General features: G+C 29.8%; 6 protein-coding genes across 6 annotated transcripts; 5 read left to right on the plus strand and 1 right to left on the minus strand.

Moving 5' to 3' along the window:
* Nucleotides 1-1,485: 1,485 nt before the first annotated feature.
* On the plus strand, nt 1,486-2,232 carry Bma-cytb-5.1 (Uncharacterized protein; the record flags this gene model as incomplete). The annotated part of the gene is made up of 3 exons (XM_001897831.1): nt 1,486-1,614; nt 1,736-1,864; nt 2,155-2,232. The coding sequence occupies 3 exons, from the start codon at nt 1,486-1,488 to the stop codon at nt 2,230-2,232; spliced, it is 336 nt and encodes a 111-aa protein (XP_001897866.1).
* Nucleotides 2,233-5,315: 3,083 nt separating this feature from the next.
* Nucleotides 5,316-6,197, plus strand: Bm384 (Uncharacterized protein; the record flags this gene model as incomplete). Its single annotated transcript, XM_043075103.1, has 3 exons — nt 5,316-5,416; nt 5,721-5,853; nt 6,042-6,197. 3 exons carry the CDS (start codon nt 5,316-5,318, stop codon nt 6,195-6,197), a joined length of 390 nt encoding a protein of 129 aa, XP_042931037.1.
* A 300-nt stretch (nt 6,198-6,497) lies between these two features.
* Bm18105 (Uncharacterized protein) lies at nt 6,498-8,413 on the plus strand (the record flags this gene model as incomplete). The annotated part of the gene is made up of 4 exons (XM_043075104.1): nt 6,498-6,589; nt 7,632-7,718; nt 8,103-8,165; nt 8,323-8,413. The coding sequence occupies 4 exons, from the start codon at nt 6,498-6,500 to the stop codon at nt 8,411-8,413; spliced, it is 333 nt and encodes a 110-aa protein (XP_042931038.1).
* A 1,295-nt stretch (nt 8,414-9,708) lies between these two features.
* Bma-tmbi-4 (Uncharacterized protein) lies at nt 9,709-12,170 on the plus strand (the record flags this gene model as incomplete). Its single annotated transcript, XM_043075105.1, has 5 exons — nt 9,709-9,904; nt 10,158-10,276; nt 10,866-10,992; nt 11,512-11,675; nt 11,964-12,170. The coding sequence occupies 5 exons, from the start codon at nt 9,709-9,711 to the stop codon at nt 12,168-12,170; spliced, it is 813 nt and encodes a 270-aa protein (XP_042931039.1).
* An 832-nt stretch (nt 12,171-13,002) lies between these two features.
* Nucleotides 13,003-13,418, plus strand: Bm18024 (Uncharacterized protein; the record flags this gene model as incomplete). Its single annotated transcript, XM_043075106.1, has 2 exons — nt 13,003-13,104; nt 13,299-13,418. The coding sequence occupies 2 exons, from the start codon at nt 13,003-13,005 to the stop codon at nt 13,416-13,418; spliced, it is 222 nt and encodes a 73-aa protein (XP_042931040.1).
* A 102-nt stretch (nt 13,419-13,520) lies between these two features.
* Nucleotides 13,521-16,502, minus strand: Bm6916 (Uncharacterized protein; the record flags this gene model as incomplete). Its single annotated transcript, XM_001897833.1, has 7 exons — nt 13,521-13,647; nt 13,910-14,031; nt 14,131-14,270; nt 14,451-14,585; nt 14,859-15,081; nt 15,628-15,725; nt 16,307-16,502. 7 exons carry the CDS (start codon nt 16,500-16,502, stop codon nt 13,521-13,523), a joined length of 1,041 nt encoding a protein of 346 aa, XP_001897868.1.
* Between the last annotated feature and the right edge of the window lie 3,342 nt (nt 16,503-19,844).

Here is a 19,844-nt window from a genome sequence, read left to right on the forward strand (position 1 = left end):
TTTCTCTCCTTCTCTCCATATTAGTTTAGTTTTGTTTTTGCATTTTTGATTGAAATCGGTGATAAAATATTCTAAACGATTTTTGAATCAAACTTTTTACTGTTTCTCAATTCAGTAAATAAGTTTTAAAATTGTAATGAAATTAGATGCAAATAAAATATACTTGGTTCACTCACCCATTTTTATGCAAAAGCGACAAGCACTTTTTTCAAATACGCTGAAATGTAAGCTATGGTTCTGCACTCATCTTTATTAAGCATTAAAAATTAAATATTTATTAAATATTTAATTAGTGGACACTATTATATACAGAAAATGAAGATTAAAGTCATATTTGATTATGCCATTCTTATCACAATAATATCAATTGTATCACGAAATATCAGTGTCAATATATTTAATCAGTTTACGATCGACTATTATTAGTAGTTATTCCGGAATCATTCAGGTGCGCACAGATATGAATGTAATGTTTCATATACTGTAAATTTTCGATATTGATTCTCTGAATATTCCATATTTTTAAAAGATTTTTAATAACTTTCTTTTTTTATATTACGATGACACAGACATACATATTTACTGTGCGTAGCTTGATGAAGTAATTACATTACATGTTTTCCTAGTTCTCCCTAATATAGATAATATCGTCCTTCATCAAGATTACAAATACTCTCTCATTCTTTCCGTTTTACTCTCTCTCTCTTTCCGGTTACTTGGAACTGTCCTTTTTTGCTAAGAAAGTGTATTATGCAATGTGATGCTCATTTAGTGACATTGTTTTGTCGTTCCTATTTTCACCCTTCATGTCACAGTACCGTTGTCTAGTTTTCGGCATTTCTGCACATGTTTTCTGTCTTCTTCCCAACTTTTTTCTGGTTTTTTTTTTTTCTTGTTTTTTGGAAAAAAATCTGACATTTAATGTCATTAATCTATGAATAATATTGACATTATATAATGCAACTGAATGAATGCTTTCGATTACTTCAATTATTCATGCTGGGAAGATATATGTCACTTTCCTCATATCACTATGGTAACTTTGGTTTCACTGCAATTTTCTGAAGTAAAGTGAACTCTGAAATTCATTTTTTAAATTAAAGAAACACCTCGATGAACACTGAAAATATTATAAAATGTTCACTATTAATATCATTGTTAGAAATCATTCTTCAATTAATTTACTCAGATTTTGAATTTCATATTTTAATTAATTCAGATGAGACCAGTGTTTAGTTTTGATTGTATCAAGACTGAACAGATTTCTTTTTTCTTTTTATTTTTTACAAACAAATTTGTTTTTTTTTATTTGATGTTTGCAGCGCAATTTTTGCAAATATAAATCTTCTGTTGTTTTAAAATTAATTTAATTTTGTTAGATTTTGTTGATGATGATGAATAAAAAAAAACCGAAATTTACGGTAGTGAAGATGGTGGAGTTCTCAAAATTTTACATATTTAAAAATGGCTCTTTTTATAGGCAAAATGGCTGATTTGCAAAGAGTAACACGGGCGCAAGTGGCAGAACACAACACTAATAGTAGTGTATGGATGTGCATCGAGAACCAAGTTTATGACCTGACCACATTTCTGGATCAGGCAAGCTTGCTTCCAGTAGTTTTACTGCTTTTGCGCATCATCTTCCTTCATATGTACATACAAATTATCTACTATCTTGTTACTGCTCTACCATATTCCACAGCATTGTCATCGCAGATTATTGCGATAATTTCAGCATCCGGGTGGTAGTGAAGTTTTGCTGAAGTTGGCTGGTCATGATGCTACTGAACAGTATGAAGATATCGGACATTCTACAGATGCCCGACTTATGAAGGATAAATATTTGGTTGCCGAAATAGTAGATGTAAAAAAATACTTTTCAAATTTTTTTTCCTTTTTTTCAAATAAACCATAAGTGATTTCTCTATCATTTATTTTAGCTTATTACCGAAATTCTTGCAAAATTCCTAATCATAAAATTTTTGTGTGTCATGCGTTAAATTTAAATTTTGTTTTTGAATATAAAAAAAAATGCATTTAAATTCATTTTGGTTCATAAGCAAGACAATGGATAAAATTTTTAATGATTTTACCGAAGTGAATGATTAATTATTGATATTCATGTTATGAGATCCTTATCGTTATTAACTTCAGGAGGAAAAGATGACTTATTCAAATGATGGAGAGGAATTATTCGAGAAAGAAACCATTGAAGCTGAAAACAAAAGGTAGTTTCAGTAGGAACGGAATTTATGAAATGTTATCATGGAAAAGAAGAGATTTCGTTGAATTCAATTTGTACATATCAACTGCAGTATTGCCCTTAGTTATAGTAAAACAGTGAGAGTATAATATTAATGAAATATTTTAAATTTAGTGACTCTACTACGATGGATCCGATGGTTTTTGTTGCGATATTGGCTGTAGTATTTGCTATCATATACTACTTCCTGTTGTATTAATTTTACTTGGTTCTTACATTGTTTAGAAATTTGTTTATTTTTTTTAAACTTCATATTTTTCCTAGATTTAACACATTACCTAGTGCTTTATTTAATTGTTTTGTTCTTTTCGTGATTTTTTATAAAAGAACAAGTGTTACGAAAAAAAATTTTTTCTAGTTGTTTTTACAGGAAATTCATCCAAATTTCGGCAAATTTCTGTTTTAATTAAAATCATCCAATACTGGCACGTTTTATCTTCCGAAAGCTGAACATTACGATAACTGATCTTTTTTTTATCCATTTGTAATTTCCTGAACGAATTCAAAAAACTTTATACATTCAAAAATGATCATTTTTTTTATGGGGAATTGCTAATGAACAAAAACAATTCTTTGATATTTGTATTTTAAGCATCTCTAAAGTCATCGTTTCATCAAGAGATTTTGAACTCCTAGCTTATTTTTATTTCTACAGTCGATAATCACATCAAAAATACTTTTTACTATTTGCATAGTAAAAGTGAGAAACAGATGATGCACATGAAGATCTACGGCTTTGGTAGAGTGCAATTAACAACAGTTCAAACAAACAATGTCAGTAACCTTCCGCAGTAGTAGTATCTTTCTCTGAACCATACATTTTCTGTTTTCAATGTTTCATCATATAAAAGTGTAATGCTAACAACGATGTTATGGGTCACATTTTAGATTGTTATTAAATTGATTAATTCAAAGCGTCTGTACATTAAATTTTAATTTTACATTATGGGTGCTTTCTGAAATGAATGTTTTTTTTTTGCCTTTTGCTTTTTTAGTTTTGGTACTAAGGATTCAAAATCGAAATATGAAGGTGGTTTTTCGATCAAAGTAATCCAAAAGTGCTAAAAATGATAATTGGTAATAATAGAAAGTTAGATTTGTTAGAGAATGAGAAAAAAGTGGCCAGAGTTGATTCTGAGCACAGTTAAGTTGGCATAAGAATTTTTCAACAGAACTAAAGGAGAATTAAATTTTCCACGCGAAGATTTGTAGATTTGATTTGGATCTGTGAAAAAAAAAAAAAAAAGTATCGTATACTAGGACGATATCCGCTTGAACTCTCGAAAATAATTATGTAGATATGATCTGTTCCAAGATATTCATAAACTTCATGAACACATCGGGTCTTTGCTTCAGCTTTTATGGAAATAATATTAGATCTTTCACTATTTGCCTGCAATAAACTGAAACAATTTTTATAATATTTATAATTTAGTTTGGAGATAATATATATGACTTGTTGAGCTGTTCAAAATGTTTTCTTACAAAAAAAAGAAATTTTTCATCTTAATACCGACATCCGATATTTTTTTATCACATGCAATATGTTGAACAGTCTAGTTTTATAAGTGAATAACAATTTCCAATTAAGAAAATTAGAAAAACAAAAAACGAAAAGTGAAAGAAAATTTTAATGTAAATTGAGGCGAAAGGTCGTCAATTTTCTTCAGATGCATTGTTCCTTTCATTTAATATTTATAATTGTGTTTTCTCTTTTCTTTTTTTTTAAATGAATTGTTGTTTTTTTCATCTACTGTTGTCGGATCTGCTTGGAAATTTTCGAAAAAAAAGAATATTCGCCTCGTACAGTACTAAAACATTTAGAATGTATAGTAACACCTAGAATTCTAGTTGTATGCTTAAAAATGCTTTTAAGTGAAATGAGATCTATTAATAGTGTTATCATTCCAGAAGCATAGTACACTTCCTGACGCCTTTTATTAATTTACATAATTTTGAAACTGTGGTGTTAATATTTAAATAATACTACTATTCGTCTTTTAGGTAGTAATTTATTTTCCACTTCCCTTTTAGAATTCCCAAAATTCCATTATTGTTCATAGTGTTTATTTCAAATCTGGCAAGATTTTCAATGCAATTAAATGCTCCAAATTTATAGATACTTTGCTTAATGAGACTTTTCGTATTATTTCAGATTTTTTTTTCCTTCAAACTTAATTCTTCGCAAAAAAACTTCACTTTTAAATTGAAATATGATTTTTGCACAAGAAAATGATTAATGATTAACAGTTCCTTTTACATGTAAAATATTTAATTATGAACAGCAGTAGTGAGATTTTCCGTTCTTTCTTTCTGACATTATTTTTGTATAATTATTTTTTGTATAATTTCTGACATTATTTTTGTATTTCTTTCTGACATTTTTTTCCTATCAAATTTCTGTCAGCTGATTCCAGCAATATATTTATTAAAAAGTAAGACTGATGCTTGGCGTCAAAGTTTTCATCGACAATATTTTGTTGAAAATGAAGAAATAAATTTTAACTTGCAATGAGAAATGAAATTCCATTTGCAACAAGTCGAACTTTATGAATCTTTTTTTTTTATTGTATTTTGATTATTTCACTTTTATTTGCTTGGAAGCTTTCAAGAAATATCGCTTACTTGTTGTGAATCATCACGGATTCTCCACGAGGTAATATATATTTTGGCGGTAAGAAAATTAACTTTGATCGATGCAAACTACATATACAGAATGACTGAACAATAAGATCTCATTGATCCTCAACTAATCGCTTGCTAATCAATTCTGCACATTCTGTTATTTATTTTTTTTTTTTTTTTTTGGATTGTAACGTTTAGGATTGAGGTTAAATTATTCGCAACTTCTACAATTTTATCGCTTTCGGTTGATTAGTTGAATACAATTTTCAAAATAAATCTGATTAAATTATTGCATCATTGCACATTATTAATTTTAGAGAAAGCAATTGCTAAATGGTGGGGCCAAAGATATATTGCTTATATAAGGATAAAACAATTAATTAACAAAATCTCAACATTTCAACTCGATGAATATTCGGTCCAAAGAATGAACTTATGGCTTTTGACAATAATCTTAGCCATTGCGGCTGAAATAATCACTGTATCATCAAAAAAGGCTTTGCAAACCAAAAAAGAGGACTTTAATAGGTTGTGTTTTCTTTTTTTCTTTTAAATCTCTCATCAATGAGCAATTTGACTCATTTCATAAAATATTATTTAAATTATATTTAGAATGTATACATAAAATATTTTTTATAAATAGAACATCAGTATTTGTGATTTTAGTGAGTAAATTTTTGAAATTTTATTGACTTTGATACTTTTATAAATTTTTTTCCCATCACGATGAAATAATTTCATTACTATTTTAATTTTGAAGCTAAGCTAAGCTAGTTAGATCATTTTAACAATTTATCAGACTTAAAAAGTGCTTGCTTAAATTAAATTTCAGCACAGATAAGAATAAGCCGAAACAATCGTCTTCAAAAGGAATAATTAATCAAATATGGATAAAAGTAAAACGATTAGTCGAAGAAGTATACAACAAAACTTTTTGGGCAACCGCAGGATTTTTTGATGGCAAGGTGTTTCCTTTCGAAAAAAAGTTCAAACTTAAATTTTTTTCTCTCATAATAGTAAGCCACCACCACTGTCCAAAGCAAATTTGAAGCATTAACTTTGCCAAATTGAGTTCGCCTAGAAAAATTGCATTAATTTAATGAATTATAATGCAAAAAGAAAGTTAAATTCCAAAGACTTACCCTAATTTCAGCACTCATACACATGGAAATTATTCGGAAAAACAATCCGAATTGTGATGCCACGAAGCGAGAAAGAGATTAAAAAGCAACTAGCTACTATCCAGAAATTAATTCGTGAAAATCCTACCGAACGATGCCTTATAGTAATTTGTGTGAACATAGTGTAATTATTTCTTCTCTCAATTTTTTTTTTTTAGCAAGTTTTCTTGAGTTTGAGAAATTGGATGGTAATCAGACCAAATATTACTGTGCAAATTAAAGTCAGTATCGCAGCAAATTATTTTTCTTAATAAATAAACGTATCAATTCTCCCTTTTAAAATTTCTATCCATTTGTTCAATAAATTCGAAATTATTAAATTGGAAGTAAAAACTACAGTAGAAAATTTTTTTAGGATTTTTGTAATTAGTTACACAATACTATTCAATTACAACATATACTGTTATTTTCGTTGCCGACGAGCCTGGATGGCTGAAGTAAATGACCAAAGGATATTTCAGTCGAATCATTTGATTGTTGGCTCGAATTTACCCAGAAATCTATCATCTTCTATCAGAAAGTGAACTTATTAATGCTTTCAGAACTGTTCTTTTTATTTCATTCATCCATTTCTTTACTGGATTAATTTCACAGCTTCGCATAAGAAATTGCAAGAAAAGTTAACCAGAAAATCAGTTTAATTGACACACTGATTTATTTAGCTATGATTTATACTATTTCATATTGTAGCAATAATACTTCCTATTTGATTATCCGATATCTCACCTCTCACGTGACGATCTATCTATTATTAATCATCTATGCAAATCTTGCATATAGAAGATGATTAATTGACTGTATCATTCGCAGCTAATCGTTCATGCACAATGAATCCAACAAATTTTTAAGACAAACCTAAGTATACGTTATCATATTGATTGTTTCACTTATCAACTCAACTTTATACTTTCATTAATTTACTCTTATCTAGTTTTTTTTTTTTTTTTTTTTTTCTCCAGATAGTATTTTAAGTTAAGCTCAAGAATTTTCAAAGTTTTTCTATTTTTTTTCTTCATCGTAGCAATAGAACTTGTAAAAGAAGCTTCTATCAAGTTATCAGCAAATCCAATAGAAACAATCTTAGAACAAGGAAAAGAAATGATAACAGATAAAGGCGTGGAGGAAAACACATTTAAAAGATTGTCATTTGGCAATTTTAATAAAATCGAATTGTTAACTATTCATAAACACATATATTATTCGTTAGCAGCATATGTCACATAGATCAACTAAGTACCAAAAGCCAAGCATAAAATAACGTCAAGGCTGAAAAGAAAAAATGCAGGGCATGCACCGCATAATCTGCAGAAGTTTAATTCCATTTATTAGTCATATTTTCTACGAGATTTAACAAACGTGATACTCTTTTTCTGTAGAACAAATGAAATTGGCTTGCTAAAAAGTGTAGAACGATTCAATTCGAAATTTAATAATGAAGACAATATTGTGAAATTCGGTCCTACTAGACATATGACAAAGTTACTTCGATATAAATTTCAATTTTCTCTCATATTTTTAAAACTGCTTGAGTCATTTAAAAAATTCAATCAGAAAATTTACAGAGTTGGTGCGGGAATATCACATAAACAGGAACTATCAGCGATTATTGGTCTAACCTCGTTGGTTTGGGTCAATAAGTTGGAAGAAGGGTTTGCTTTCACGCGTTTTAATTTGATTAAAGTAAATCTAATCAAAGTTGAAAAAGCAATAGTTGAAATAATGAATATGCCATGAAAAATTAACAGTTCTGCTTTCAAGGAGATTTTGCCTCATTTTCAAAAACAATTAAAATTCTTCGTGCATTTTTGCAAATTTGAAAAATTGGAAACAATCACCCCATTTTATTCTTTATTTTCATATTTATAAACGGCTGAGTATGAGTCTCCAGCTCAAACGCAATCCAATTTTAGGGCCAGTTGATTAATATGAAATATTTTGATTATGTTTTAAAATTAGGCAAAATATCATCTTTAACAAATTGGGATAGTTTTGAATTTTTTTTTTCAGTTACGAAATTAATTAGTTGCTTATAGTTTGCTTAACGTACCGGAATTACAAGATAAGAGTGATGAAGCGTCGTCTGCATCTCTGATGAGGTTATTTTATTTAAATTTCATGAATTGAGCGCAAAATTTGCGGGTTTAGTACAGCGACTTGAAACTTAGTGTTAAATGGATGTTTTCGGGAAATTCAATAGGATACTGAGGGAAAAGAAATATTTTAAGTGTTAACAACTTTTGAATGCAATTATAGGCATCATATTCAGCAAGCGATTGACAATGAATCGAAACAGATTCTTACTTTAGATGAGAGCAATGAAGAATCTGCAGGATATTTATTATAAGACTACAACTAAATTCTGGTAATTTTGCGAAAATTATTCAAGGACTTGAAAACGAGCTGAAATTAGAGTCCAAAAATACAGGATTTTCTTTTCTCTTGACAATCTGATGGACATTCGTATGTCACCCTCTGGAGAAAATCAAATTAAATAAATTTGAATAATCTAGCAGATCTATCTTTACGAAATGAGTAATCAATCTTTCAAAAGAATAGGAATTAGTTGAATAAAAGCATTTTTTAAAGTGAATGAATACTGAAATAATTGCAGAATGAAAGAAAGAAATTCATCCTCACAATTTCTATACAATGATAAAAAGGTTAAAGATTTTTAAAAAATCAATGAAAATTGATTGTGATATTGTTCGGCGTGAAAATTCCGATGGATTACGTTCAGTAAGATGCGGGCGACGAAATGTTGTTAGTAGAAGTTTAGAAATTACAAAAATGGATGGAAAAGAGATGGCAATCAGGAATTGGATGCTTAAATGAAGATAAATGGAAAACAATTTGTAAAAGCAATTTGCTTTTTTGATAACTGAAACCTAAAATTTTCGTTTTGCTCATTATAAATTAAATTTTTTTCCTTGACACTGCAAAAAGGAATCATTCACTGAAAGTTATGCTCTTTCACTCTGCATTTATTTAATTCATAATTTAATTTGAAAAGAAAAGTGAGATCTGATCTTATTATGAACTAAGCATCTACAAGAAGAAAGAGCTTATATGAATAAAAATTTTAATTCATTTTGTGATTTTGTTAATTCTATTTGTGTTGTTATTTGCCATAGTTCTCTATTGCTCGTCACTTCAATAAATCGTTCTTCTTTCCTTGCAGGCAAAATAAAATTGAAATATTAAGTTTTAGTTGCTAGAATTTCCGAAAATAGTATGTACTATAAGATGGAATAGACGAAAAAATGAAGCAGAATGAGCAATGGACCACGTAAGATTCGATAAGTTATCTTCCGATTAACCCTAATATCAATTATCCTGGCTTTTGGTTTTAAAGGAATAGTAACATAAGCTGATAGAATCGAGCTGTAATATAAAGTAACGATTTCTGGAACGACCGTCTGCGCCTGGAGAATGGTTACAGGTGCGGGAAGAGATTTGGTGGTTGGTAAGGAGGGTGGACTGTTGGTTTATGTGCGGTGAGTTTTCTATGGGTTGTGGGTGACAACGAAGGTGTCAAGTGATGAGGACTGGAAAATAAGAGTAATATGAGAGGGAGAATTTGAAATGAATACTTTGAAGGAGGGAGTAATTCTCGTGAGATTTCAGTTATCTAACGGAATTATGTCAGCAACAGTACCATTACTGCTGGAGAAAAATATCGAACTTGGTTCACCGCCCAGTTATAAGGAAGCAGTGGATGTGGAATGGACATTGCAGGATCGTTCATTGCAACGTCATTGGTTTTTTGATTTTAATTTCGCCAAGGCGACTGCAAATTTTACACCTGTTGTATTTGCCAGTGTCGCTATTAGATTAGGTATCATCTTGCTTGTTATGTTTTATTCCCTGTCTCATCACTAGAATATTTCGAATGATTTATCACCGGTTTAGTTGTAGATAACAGAAATCCTAAGTTAAGTAGTAAAAAATGCTATCAGTTTTTTCTATTTGTCATCATAACTGTAATTGTTACTGTTTTGTTTACATATACTGTGTACAATTTTTCTTGATATATGAAGGACGAGTTAAAGAATCTTATGCTGTTTTATTCAGACTTTCTCGTAATTTAGATAACTTCCAGGATTTCTACGAGAAGTATTTGGTATACTATCTTTGCAGCTACTCATTACAGCTGTATTTTTATGGCATTGTATGTAACGTTGGAAATTCGTCTTTTTCTGCAACAACAGTGAGTTCTCTTTTTTTTGAATTAATTTATGACATGTCTATATTGGTAGGAACTCATTGTTTCTCCTCAATTTTTTCACGTTAAGTTCAGCAATGTTAGTCGTTTGTTTGACTCATTTCGTTCAAATATTTTTTTTTTTTTTTTTCAAGCACTTATAGTTCAAATATTTTCAAGAACTGGTTGGCAGTGAAACTTTAGAAGAGATTAATATGATCAATGCATTTGTTGCTTCAATGCTATTTAGACCTGTAGTTGTTTATCTGTCTCGTTTACTTTTCTGACTAATCAGTTCTGAGTTGTTATTATAACGGTTGCTAAAAAAAGGAATTTAGAATTTGGTCTAAAAAAAGAATTAGCTAATAAAATGGCTAAATTCGTTCCTTTGGAAACTGGGAAAAAGTGCCGCAATAATCAGGATATGAAAAAGATACCATATCAAACTGAAAATATTAAAATTAGTTCAAAAAAAGGATTAGTCGGTTTCAGAAGGATGGTGCATGTATATGTTCAGTATAGTTCTTGATTTCATTTCAGAATAAAAGAAAAAAAAAAAAAATCCCTGCGTAAAAGAAAACCCAGCGTGTTTTAGGTTGTGGATTGTATTTGTTTCACTCATCGGCTCATTCATTTTACTTTTCGCAATGTTTATTCACGCCCGTTCAGTACCTCTCAATTACATATTATTGGTGTTTTGGACTATCATGCAATCCATTACTGTAGGTGCTATTGGTAAGGTCTTAAAGCAATATTTTGTGCAGTCAGCCAAGAAGATTCATTGTTGACCATTGTGTTTGTAATTTTTCTGTTCTGATGACCAGCTAGAAAGGGATTAAATCAGTGATAATGAATGTATGTCATCTTTATTTAAATGGAATATTATTTGAAAAAGAGATGGCACCAAAGCTTTAGTTTATGCGAGCTCAATTTTTAAAATTGGGTATTCTGCTAAACTCTGTCCTCGTCGTGAATATTTAGGCAAACTTGGAATTGCTTTCAAATTTAACATTGTGCAGCAATTACGCTTCTGTACAGTATTAAGTTTTAGATGAGACTTAAATTATACTAAGTTCCAGCATGAAGTAGCTGATACCTCTAGTGGCATGCATTATCATATCTGTTAGTATAAGAAGTGCCAATGTTTTTAAAGTAGTTGGTATAAATTTCAGGTCTTCAGAACATCGAAAAATGCATGAAAATATACATTTATGGAGTTTTTGTATTACGGTAAACTTCAGTTTCTTTCTTTGACGTAAAGATCGTAATTGAGGCAGTTGGTCTAACAGCATTGACTGTTATTGGCCTTTTCTTTTATACACTTCAATCAAAACGCGATTTCCAAAGCCATTGGGCTGCGTTATTCAGTATTTCCATGATTTTCCTGGCTGCTATCTTTGTGCATGTAAGCATTTCTTTTTAGTAGAAACTGTTAGAAACTATTTCCATCTAAATCTTAGTGCAATAAGCAATAAAGTGATTTTTAATTTCAGCTGAATTTTATTTGAGTACAATTTGTTGATATTACATGCATGCATATTGTAGCATTATCAGTTTAATCTATTACTTCGTTATAATGAGGTGATTTTTTATTTGGAAACAAATAGATATTTCAAAAAGCTATTATCCAATTACTTTCAGAAGTAGTTGTAATATTTAAACAACGAAATAGCATTTTTTCCTTTTTTTACAGCTACTTATACCGTCAGTATTATTTGATTTTTTATTGGCTGCATTTGGTGCTGTTTTATTTTCCATATATTTGGTATTCGATATTGATCGTATCATGCATCACACTTCACCTGAAGATTATATCGAAGCATGCGTATCGTTGTATTTAGAAATTATTAATCTGTTTCTGAGAATATTAGAGATTTTGAATGAAACTAATCGAAATTAATTTCCTATTATTTAATTTTCGTGGAAAAATTTTGAATCAGTCTACATTGTTTTTTTAGTTTAAAAAGGTCTGGGAATTTTGGAAGGCATTTTGAATTGCTGATATCAATTTTATATTATTCTAAGCGATTCTATAAATTAAACATGGTGAATTTTCATATTAAAACTTTCACATTAAAAAATTTCATAGAATGATGGAATGACATAGAATGATGGTTTCTAGATAAGTTTTTAGCATGAACGATTGTATTTTACGGTGAAAATTTGACCCCTAATAACTGGTTTATCTCAGCACCTTATTTAGTTCCATGTTTCAGTAGCGATTTGTTTTGTCTTTTTATCAAATTGGGATAGAGTTTTTCAGAGAAAACTTCCATTTGGGTTATATAGTTGGACGCGACATACTCTTCGTTTGCATAAGCTTCGATGACCATTTCAGGTGAGAATTAGAAATATCGTCTTACCTCACTCTTGTATGATATGTATATATGTAAAAGAATAATAAAATTAACTCTTTTGTTGTGTATACTTATTCCTTCCGTTCCAATCACATACGCAGTATTCGGTTAAGAGTATCAATATCAAAAAATGAAAACAAATATAAAAAAATCAGTTTAGAAGTAACTAAAATGAGTTTTTTATATTTCATATTTAGCTATCAATTTCTTTGTTTTTTGTTAATGATACGAGTCACTTTTATTTTAGAATTGGTCATTGAAGAGTTGAAAATTTTTGCAATAAAATATAATTACATGCAGTCCTCACAACTAAGTCCAACAGCAGTAAAATTTTAAGAATATTTTTTTTGAGATCAAATTAGTAAAGTTATCATAATGTGTATTTCCTTTTGTGAACCGTCAACAATTCGAAAAGCGAACGATGGTAAGTGGTTAATCAATTATCGTTTCCCAAAGGCAATATATGAACTGGAAAAGGTGAGCTCTGAATTAAACTTTGCATTAGTTGTCGATAATCAAATAACTGACAAAACCATATAACCATGTTGGGGCTGGTAGTTTCATGTTTGGGAAGTATTTTTTTTTTTTTGTTATATGGGACTGATATTTTGATATTTGCAGATAGACTGTCCTATCTGATTTATGTTGGAATGTTAAGAAAAGTCTTACAGCTAAAATCATATTGTGGTATGCAAGGGCGTATTATGGCGGTTAAGCCCCAATTTCTGAAGGAGACCGAGACTAAAAGCGGCACATCATTGATAAAAGTATCTATTGAATTTATTTGGTAATAAATTTGCCGATGTTTTTTAACTGGCACTCGTTGTTCCGGTTTTACAATATTTTTTTTTTAGTCAAAGTTGTGCTTAAGCACAATTTAAGTTCGAGCAGTACTAATTTCTTAAACCGGATAAGTGGCAAGCAATGATTTCATTCATTGCTTTTCGGCAAACCAAGTGTTCCAAACCAACTCTTGCTATTTCTTGTCCGGAACGGCAAAATATTTCGCATTGCGGCGCGCTGCAAATCATGATTTTGTCATTCACCTGATTATAACTGCACGACTTTATTTACAAACTAATGCTACAATAAGTGTTACTGTCATGGCTTTGTCATAACTTATTCGTATCAGTATTTCTAGAAATAAGTCATCTGCTCTTTCTTAAGTTTCATACTACATCGTTTAAGGAGTTCATACTTCTCATATAAATAATTTCTCATGCAAATCAACATGAACGGATCCTATTAATTTAAATCATTTATTAAATGATTTATATATAACCTTTTGGTTGCTACTTGTTTGTATTTGCAGCATTCACTGTTGTCGCGTCCATTTGAAGCACACTGAGCAATTGGTATGATATGTAAAATTGCGCAAAAGCCTGCACCGATAATCTTATTTATCTTAAATTTTAAAATTCACAATGTTTTATGAGACTTGAGGCATAACAGCAACCGCGAATTACTACGGTATCTGTTACTAGTAAAGTCGAAATGTTCTACCTCACTTTCTTTCACATTATATTTGCAGGAATGTTGACAACTCGTTGGAAGCATTTTGTTTCGACAACATTGTTCAAATTGAATATTTGCTTGTGAAATTGACATACATGGTGAAAAATGTGGTGCTGTGCCACATTCTGCTGTAAATGTTTCACTTTGAAAAAATCATTTAAATTTTTATGTCTTTAGAGCTCCAATTATTGTAACTTATCATTAGTCATTAGTAATTAGTTACTAAGAATATATCAGTACTTTTTTGTGAAGTTAATTAAACTTAATATTTTCATTAAGTGAAGTTGTGGTTTGCTAGAATCTCATACCCTTATTCAACTTCGCCAAGCTGCTATTAGAGCCCATGAAATTACGATTGTGTAGCCAATTTAATGATGGAGTTACATGATATATTATTTCAAACGAACGTATTCCCCAATGTTGTCTTTGTAAGCCTTCCTGAACTAAACAAATTTATTAGTCTAAATAGGAGTATTTATTTAATGATTAATATTTGAATATCTAAACAATTGTAAGTAGTTTATTAATTATTTCAATCGAGGTAATAGAAAGGGGGAAAACAACGGTAAATAAATGCAAGAAATCATTTGATCATTCATAACGTAAGCATACGCAATATTTTACACAGTATTCAAAATATTGAGAGCACTTATGTTGAACAAAATCTTTAATTATATATTCAAATTTTTAAGAGGAAAATAATTATAATCTGTTACCTGCAGTTAACAGTGATTGAGGATCTAACGTATTAGAGGAATCTAAGTCAGAATTAGACGATGATATTGCTGCTGTGACAAACGGTACTACATCTTCTGTTGCTTTATCATCCTCACTACTTGACATGCCTATCAGTGATTCATTCTCGTTACTGTTTGTTGGAACAGGTAAGTATCGTTTTTTGAGTACATTTCGAGACAGCGATTTTTGGCTTGACCGTTCCTGAAGTTTCTCAAAATTATACGTTTTTATGTTATAATACGGCGTCATATATTTCTATGCTTCTAGATGTTGAGCTTAAATTTGCACATTATTTGAATCAATTTCTATAACATTATAAGTATTATCATAATCATTGTTATTCAGGTAGATAAGTTATTACTGTGATATTCTATTAAACAGAAATACATCGATAGTACCTACCAATGTTGTTAATTTGTATGTCAAATTTGATTTACAGGTTCGCAGTTATTCTTTTCCAATGACAAATTAAAATGATGAAAAAACTTACTAGTCACTGTGTTGAGATAAATGATAAGGTAGAAAAGGATGAAAACATGAAGAATGGACGATGATATGGTATAGCTGTTCACATGACATGCATTATAGTATTTAAGATGACAAATGTGACTCGCATGGATGATGCAACTCTTAATTATTAAGTCTTCGAAAATCAAAATGAAAAGTGGGAGCTACATTAATGACCAAAAAATATTAACTTTAATACTTAAATATATTTTTAGCTACAAAATATTTTAAAGGAAGTACCATTTCACTGTCACTACGCAAGTTTGCTGTGTCACCGTCGTTTAAACCATTTTTGTAAATCGTTTCTGGTCTAACTATCAGCTGTTTCATTTTCTTATCTGAATATTTCTTTTTTTGCGAGACAAAATTGCTAGATTAATCATAGAATTAAATTTATTTCGCAAATTTGAAACTAACCTCTAATAGAATGCTTCATAGATTCATTAACTGTGATAGATGTTTTGATAGATGAGTAAACGGTGACATTCGCAAGTAATGAAATGAAATTTTCATGTCAGTTTAAAAATAGATTTATCAAATTAAATTTTAAACAGTTTATACTCATAATTTACTGTTTTAAGTTATCGCTGTGCTTTGGTTTGCACTGATTTAACAAGTTTATTTGTAATATTTTAATGTCACTTAGTCATAAACTATTTATAGCGTCAACTGATATCTTACATTGCTCAATTTTTAACTGAAAAAAAAAATTATTTTTGCTTTCAAAAACAAATTAAATTTTTCTCTCCAAATTATGATGTTATTTATTACCAATCTAATTATGAAATGACTTGGATACAATTGCATAATGCTTCTTGCTATGCGCTGTTAGTAAATAAAAAGTTTGCAATTATTAAAACTACAAAACTACACTTGCACGCATATAAAAAAAATTGCTAATTAAGATAAGAAAACGAACCTTGTCTATAAAAATCTGAATCACAATGGATATTAGAGCATCGCGTCTCACAGACTGTTCGGACACGTGCTGTACAGCAGTACGTGGCAGGTATTCGAGAACAGTCAAATTCAAAAGCTCCTTCCATTAATGATAAATCTTCTCCAAATACGAATTTGACGGATATATAAAGCACAGCTGACGATAGTATACACATACCGTCTAGGAATTATTCTCTTCAATCAAATTTAAATTAGGTTAAGATTTTTGCTATTCTCTTCACTTTTTTGAAAAAAGTAAAAGAAAAAAGAGCTGCTGAAATGATAGCAGAAAATTTTGATTTTTGTGTATTTCTTAACTTCATTTTTTTTTTTTTTCGTCCTGAATGTTCTAATAAATTGTAATAAAAACTGAAATAAAACAATTTTTGAACTGCAAAAATGATTTAATATTTCGCTTCTTTTAAATATAGGAACAATTTTTATAACACAACAAAAGAGTTCTGAAGTTAGCAAAAATTGGGCAGTAAGTTATTATTAATAAAGGGGAAGAAAGGTAGCAAAATGTGAGATCACTAATTGGGATGTCATCAATGTTTTATTTATTCCCTGAGATCCAATTTATTTGATTGGAAAGAATATCGATAAGTTTTATGCGCATACTGTTTGTGTGTGTTTTGCCCAGCTAATAATTAATAGCTGACAATATTGACAAATAAATTACGAAGAACTTTTATGGGAATTGGAAGGGAGTGTACAATAAATGGAGGGAAAAGCTAAAAAGTAATTCATTTCCGTGAGAGAAAGAAATATGAAAATCTCGATGCTTATGTGGTAAGGGAAGTAATCTGCTAGTGATATTCAATCTTATTTTTTGAGATTTTAATAAAGCTTTTTTTGTATAAAGGAGAGATATTTGCTATTTGGTATGGCAATTAATTAATCAATTCGATGTAAAATGTCGGAAAAAAGGTGCATTTGTAGAATTGAAAAATAAAAAGGAAATATGTAAAATGAAATGATAGATACCCGACTACCTTCGTAGATTACCGCTTTGTTAAATTAAATCAGTCGGTAGCCCTCGGCGAAGAAAAAAACGACGAAAGATTAGCAATGGTGGATAATTACTATAACAGTGGGTATTGTCATTTCATACTCTCTGATACATTTCATCTTCATGAATTAATTTCCGAACAAATTTGATTTGGCTAGATATAATTTCCTGTTTCATCCTTCTGTTTTTATGAATCTACCTGTTTGTTGTGATCGCAATCTTTCTGATATGAAACAAAAATTGATTGCTGCTATCGTTATTGCGGATTGGCTTTCTCAAACTGTTTGATTGGAGCAACTCGATATTGTTGTTAAAATTTCAATTATCTTTTGCAATAATCGATAAACAATGATAAATCCAAGTGATATTGCTTATCATCGTTAACTACTGCTGATAAGAATATTAGATGACGTTATCTGATCCTTGAAATTGTTGAAAAAGCTAGTCATTTTTGAAGAATGTATGTATCGCTTTAAAATATCATCAAAGAACTGATTCTTTTCATTCTTTGCTAACTTCTAAATTTGGTTCAGTTGGAAAACCAGTAGCACCTCCAGCAATTTCCTTCCATATCTTGAACTTTATTATTGTTATAATCATTTATAAAAGATATTATTATAATCATACTTGCGATGAACATTTCAATCATTTAATCAATCTTTTCAAAATGAAGCAGTTAAACTGCTCATTTAATTTTATAATGGTGAGTTCATTGTTACATAGAATAAGTGCGAATAAGTTGTGGGATGCATGATGCGTGGCACCCTTGAATGAATATTCTTTTTATATTGTTGAACTTAATTGAACGTAGAACTTCAGAAAACTTTTTAATAAATAGTCATCCTAACCTGAAAAGAAGTTAGGGAAATAATACTGTGATATCAAATTATCGTTTAAGCTGAAACAACATGGAAATTTTAAAGTGTTTCTAATCGATGCATCAATATTGAAGATAATGATCAAATTTTTGTGCAGGTAGAGCTATGTGACAGTCTCAAAACAATTCTATTAGATTAGACGGAAGTTAAATTACAAGTTTTAGTTGAAATTAATAAGTTTAAATTATGGATCTATATTTTTTGGGAAGGATCTAATAATATATTTATGCCGTTATTTCGTTTTTTCGAGTTTGATTCATATTTCACAGCAATAAATGTGGAAAACTTTTTTCTAATAGATGGGGACAATTTCTTCCCGATGGATATGTATGGGACAGCCATAATCTGGGACAATAGTGTACAGGAGAATTAAAAGTGGATGATACTTGAAATTATCCCTTGTACAGCTCTACTCTTAATAAAGTTTTTTGTTAGCCTGAAGTTAATAATATAGCCAAAATAATTAGATGGAACATATATTCTTACATTGTTGCATATGTAAAAGTCAAAATTGGAAAAACGGAACTTATTCTCTTGCAATATGTTTCCTTAAAAGTGAACAAAGATATCATCTTAACCTGTAAAAAAGATATATAGATAAAGAAACAAAATCAGTAAGTGTGAAAAGATGTAAAAAGAAAGAACGTCTAAAAATTAATTTCTGTTCAGAAAGAATGGTATGTTTAGTAAGTAAACAACAGCAAAATTTTCTTAACTAATTTATTGTTACAGATATATTTATCGACAAAACAATTAACTTGGCAAATCAACTTATTAACAATTTGTGCTTCAGTCTCTGTACAGTTCAACATTTTAACTAGAGAGAATGGTTTGAAAAAATTAATTAGTCGAAATCCGAAATTTACAAATTCCCAACAAAAAAGATTTCAAAAAAACGATGAAATTGTGGAAGATTTATTGCTCTATGCGAAAACAATGAAAGCGATATTTTCTGCAACTTCCAACATACGTTTTCTTCCCCATTGATCGATCGAAAGGTGCCTGATAATTAATAACTTTAAAACATGTTTAATATTCATTCGCACCTTATCTCAATATAAATTTCAATTCTCGTCTTCATTTACTGTACCATAGTGACTTACTCGTATAATGTGAAGTAAAACAAAACATTAAGCTTCAAATTATCAGTGGTATGAAGTCTTAGCATCATATTTGTAAGAAGTGAAGCCAAGCTAATAATGGATTGCTTTGATAGTTTTATCCTAAATTGTCCTGATCTTCTATCACTGTCATTAGATAAATTGGTATTAATGATTTAACAGACATGATTTATTGATTTGTTCATTTATTAGTAAACGTCACATAATCCCATCAATATTTATATCATTTATCTTTAAATATTCTCTACGTATGAGGATATGTCCTTTCCAGAGAAAGTACACCGCAATCATTTTTTCGCCTTCCAAACCGCAACGGTGGCATCTTATTGGTCAAAATACATACAAGACTCAATTGGAAATTTAAAGCTGGAACGTGATCTCACGTCGTACTTTACAGCACACATGTTGTAGTAGCTGAAATGCAGTAATTTTATTTCTTGTGTTTTCGATTGAAAAAGAAAATTACATTTTAAATTGCAATCAGTAATTGAACTAATTATCATCGTG

Source organism: Brugia malayi (assembly GCF_000002995.4).
Source record: "Brugia malayi strain FR3 genome assembly, contig: Bm_v4_ChrX_scaffold_001, whole genome shotgun sequence".
In the NCBI taxonomy this organism is placed as follows: domain Eukaryota; kingdom Metazoa; phylum Nematoda; class Chromadorea; order Rhabditida; family Onchocercidae; genus Brugia; species Brugia malayi.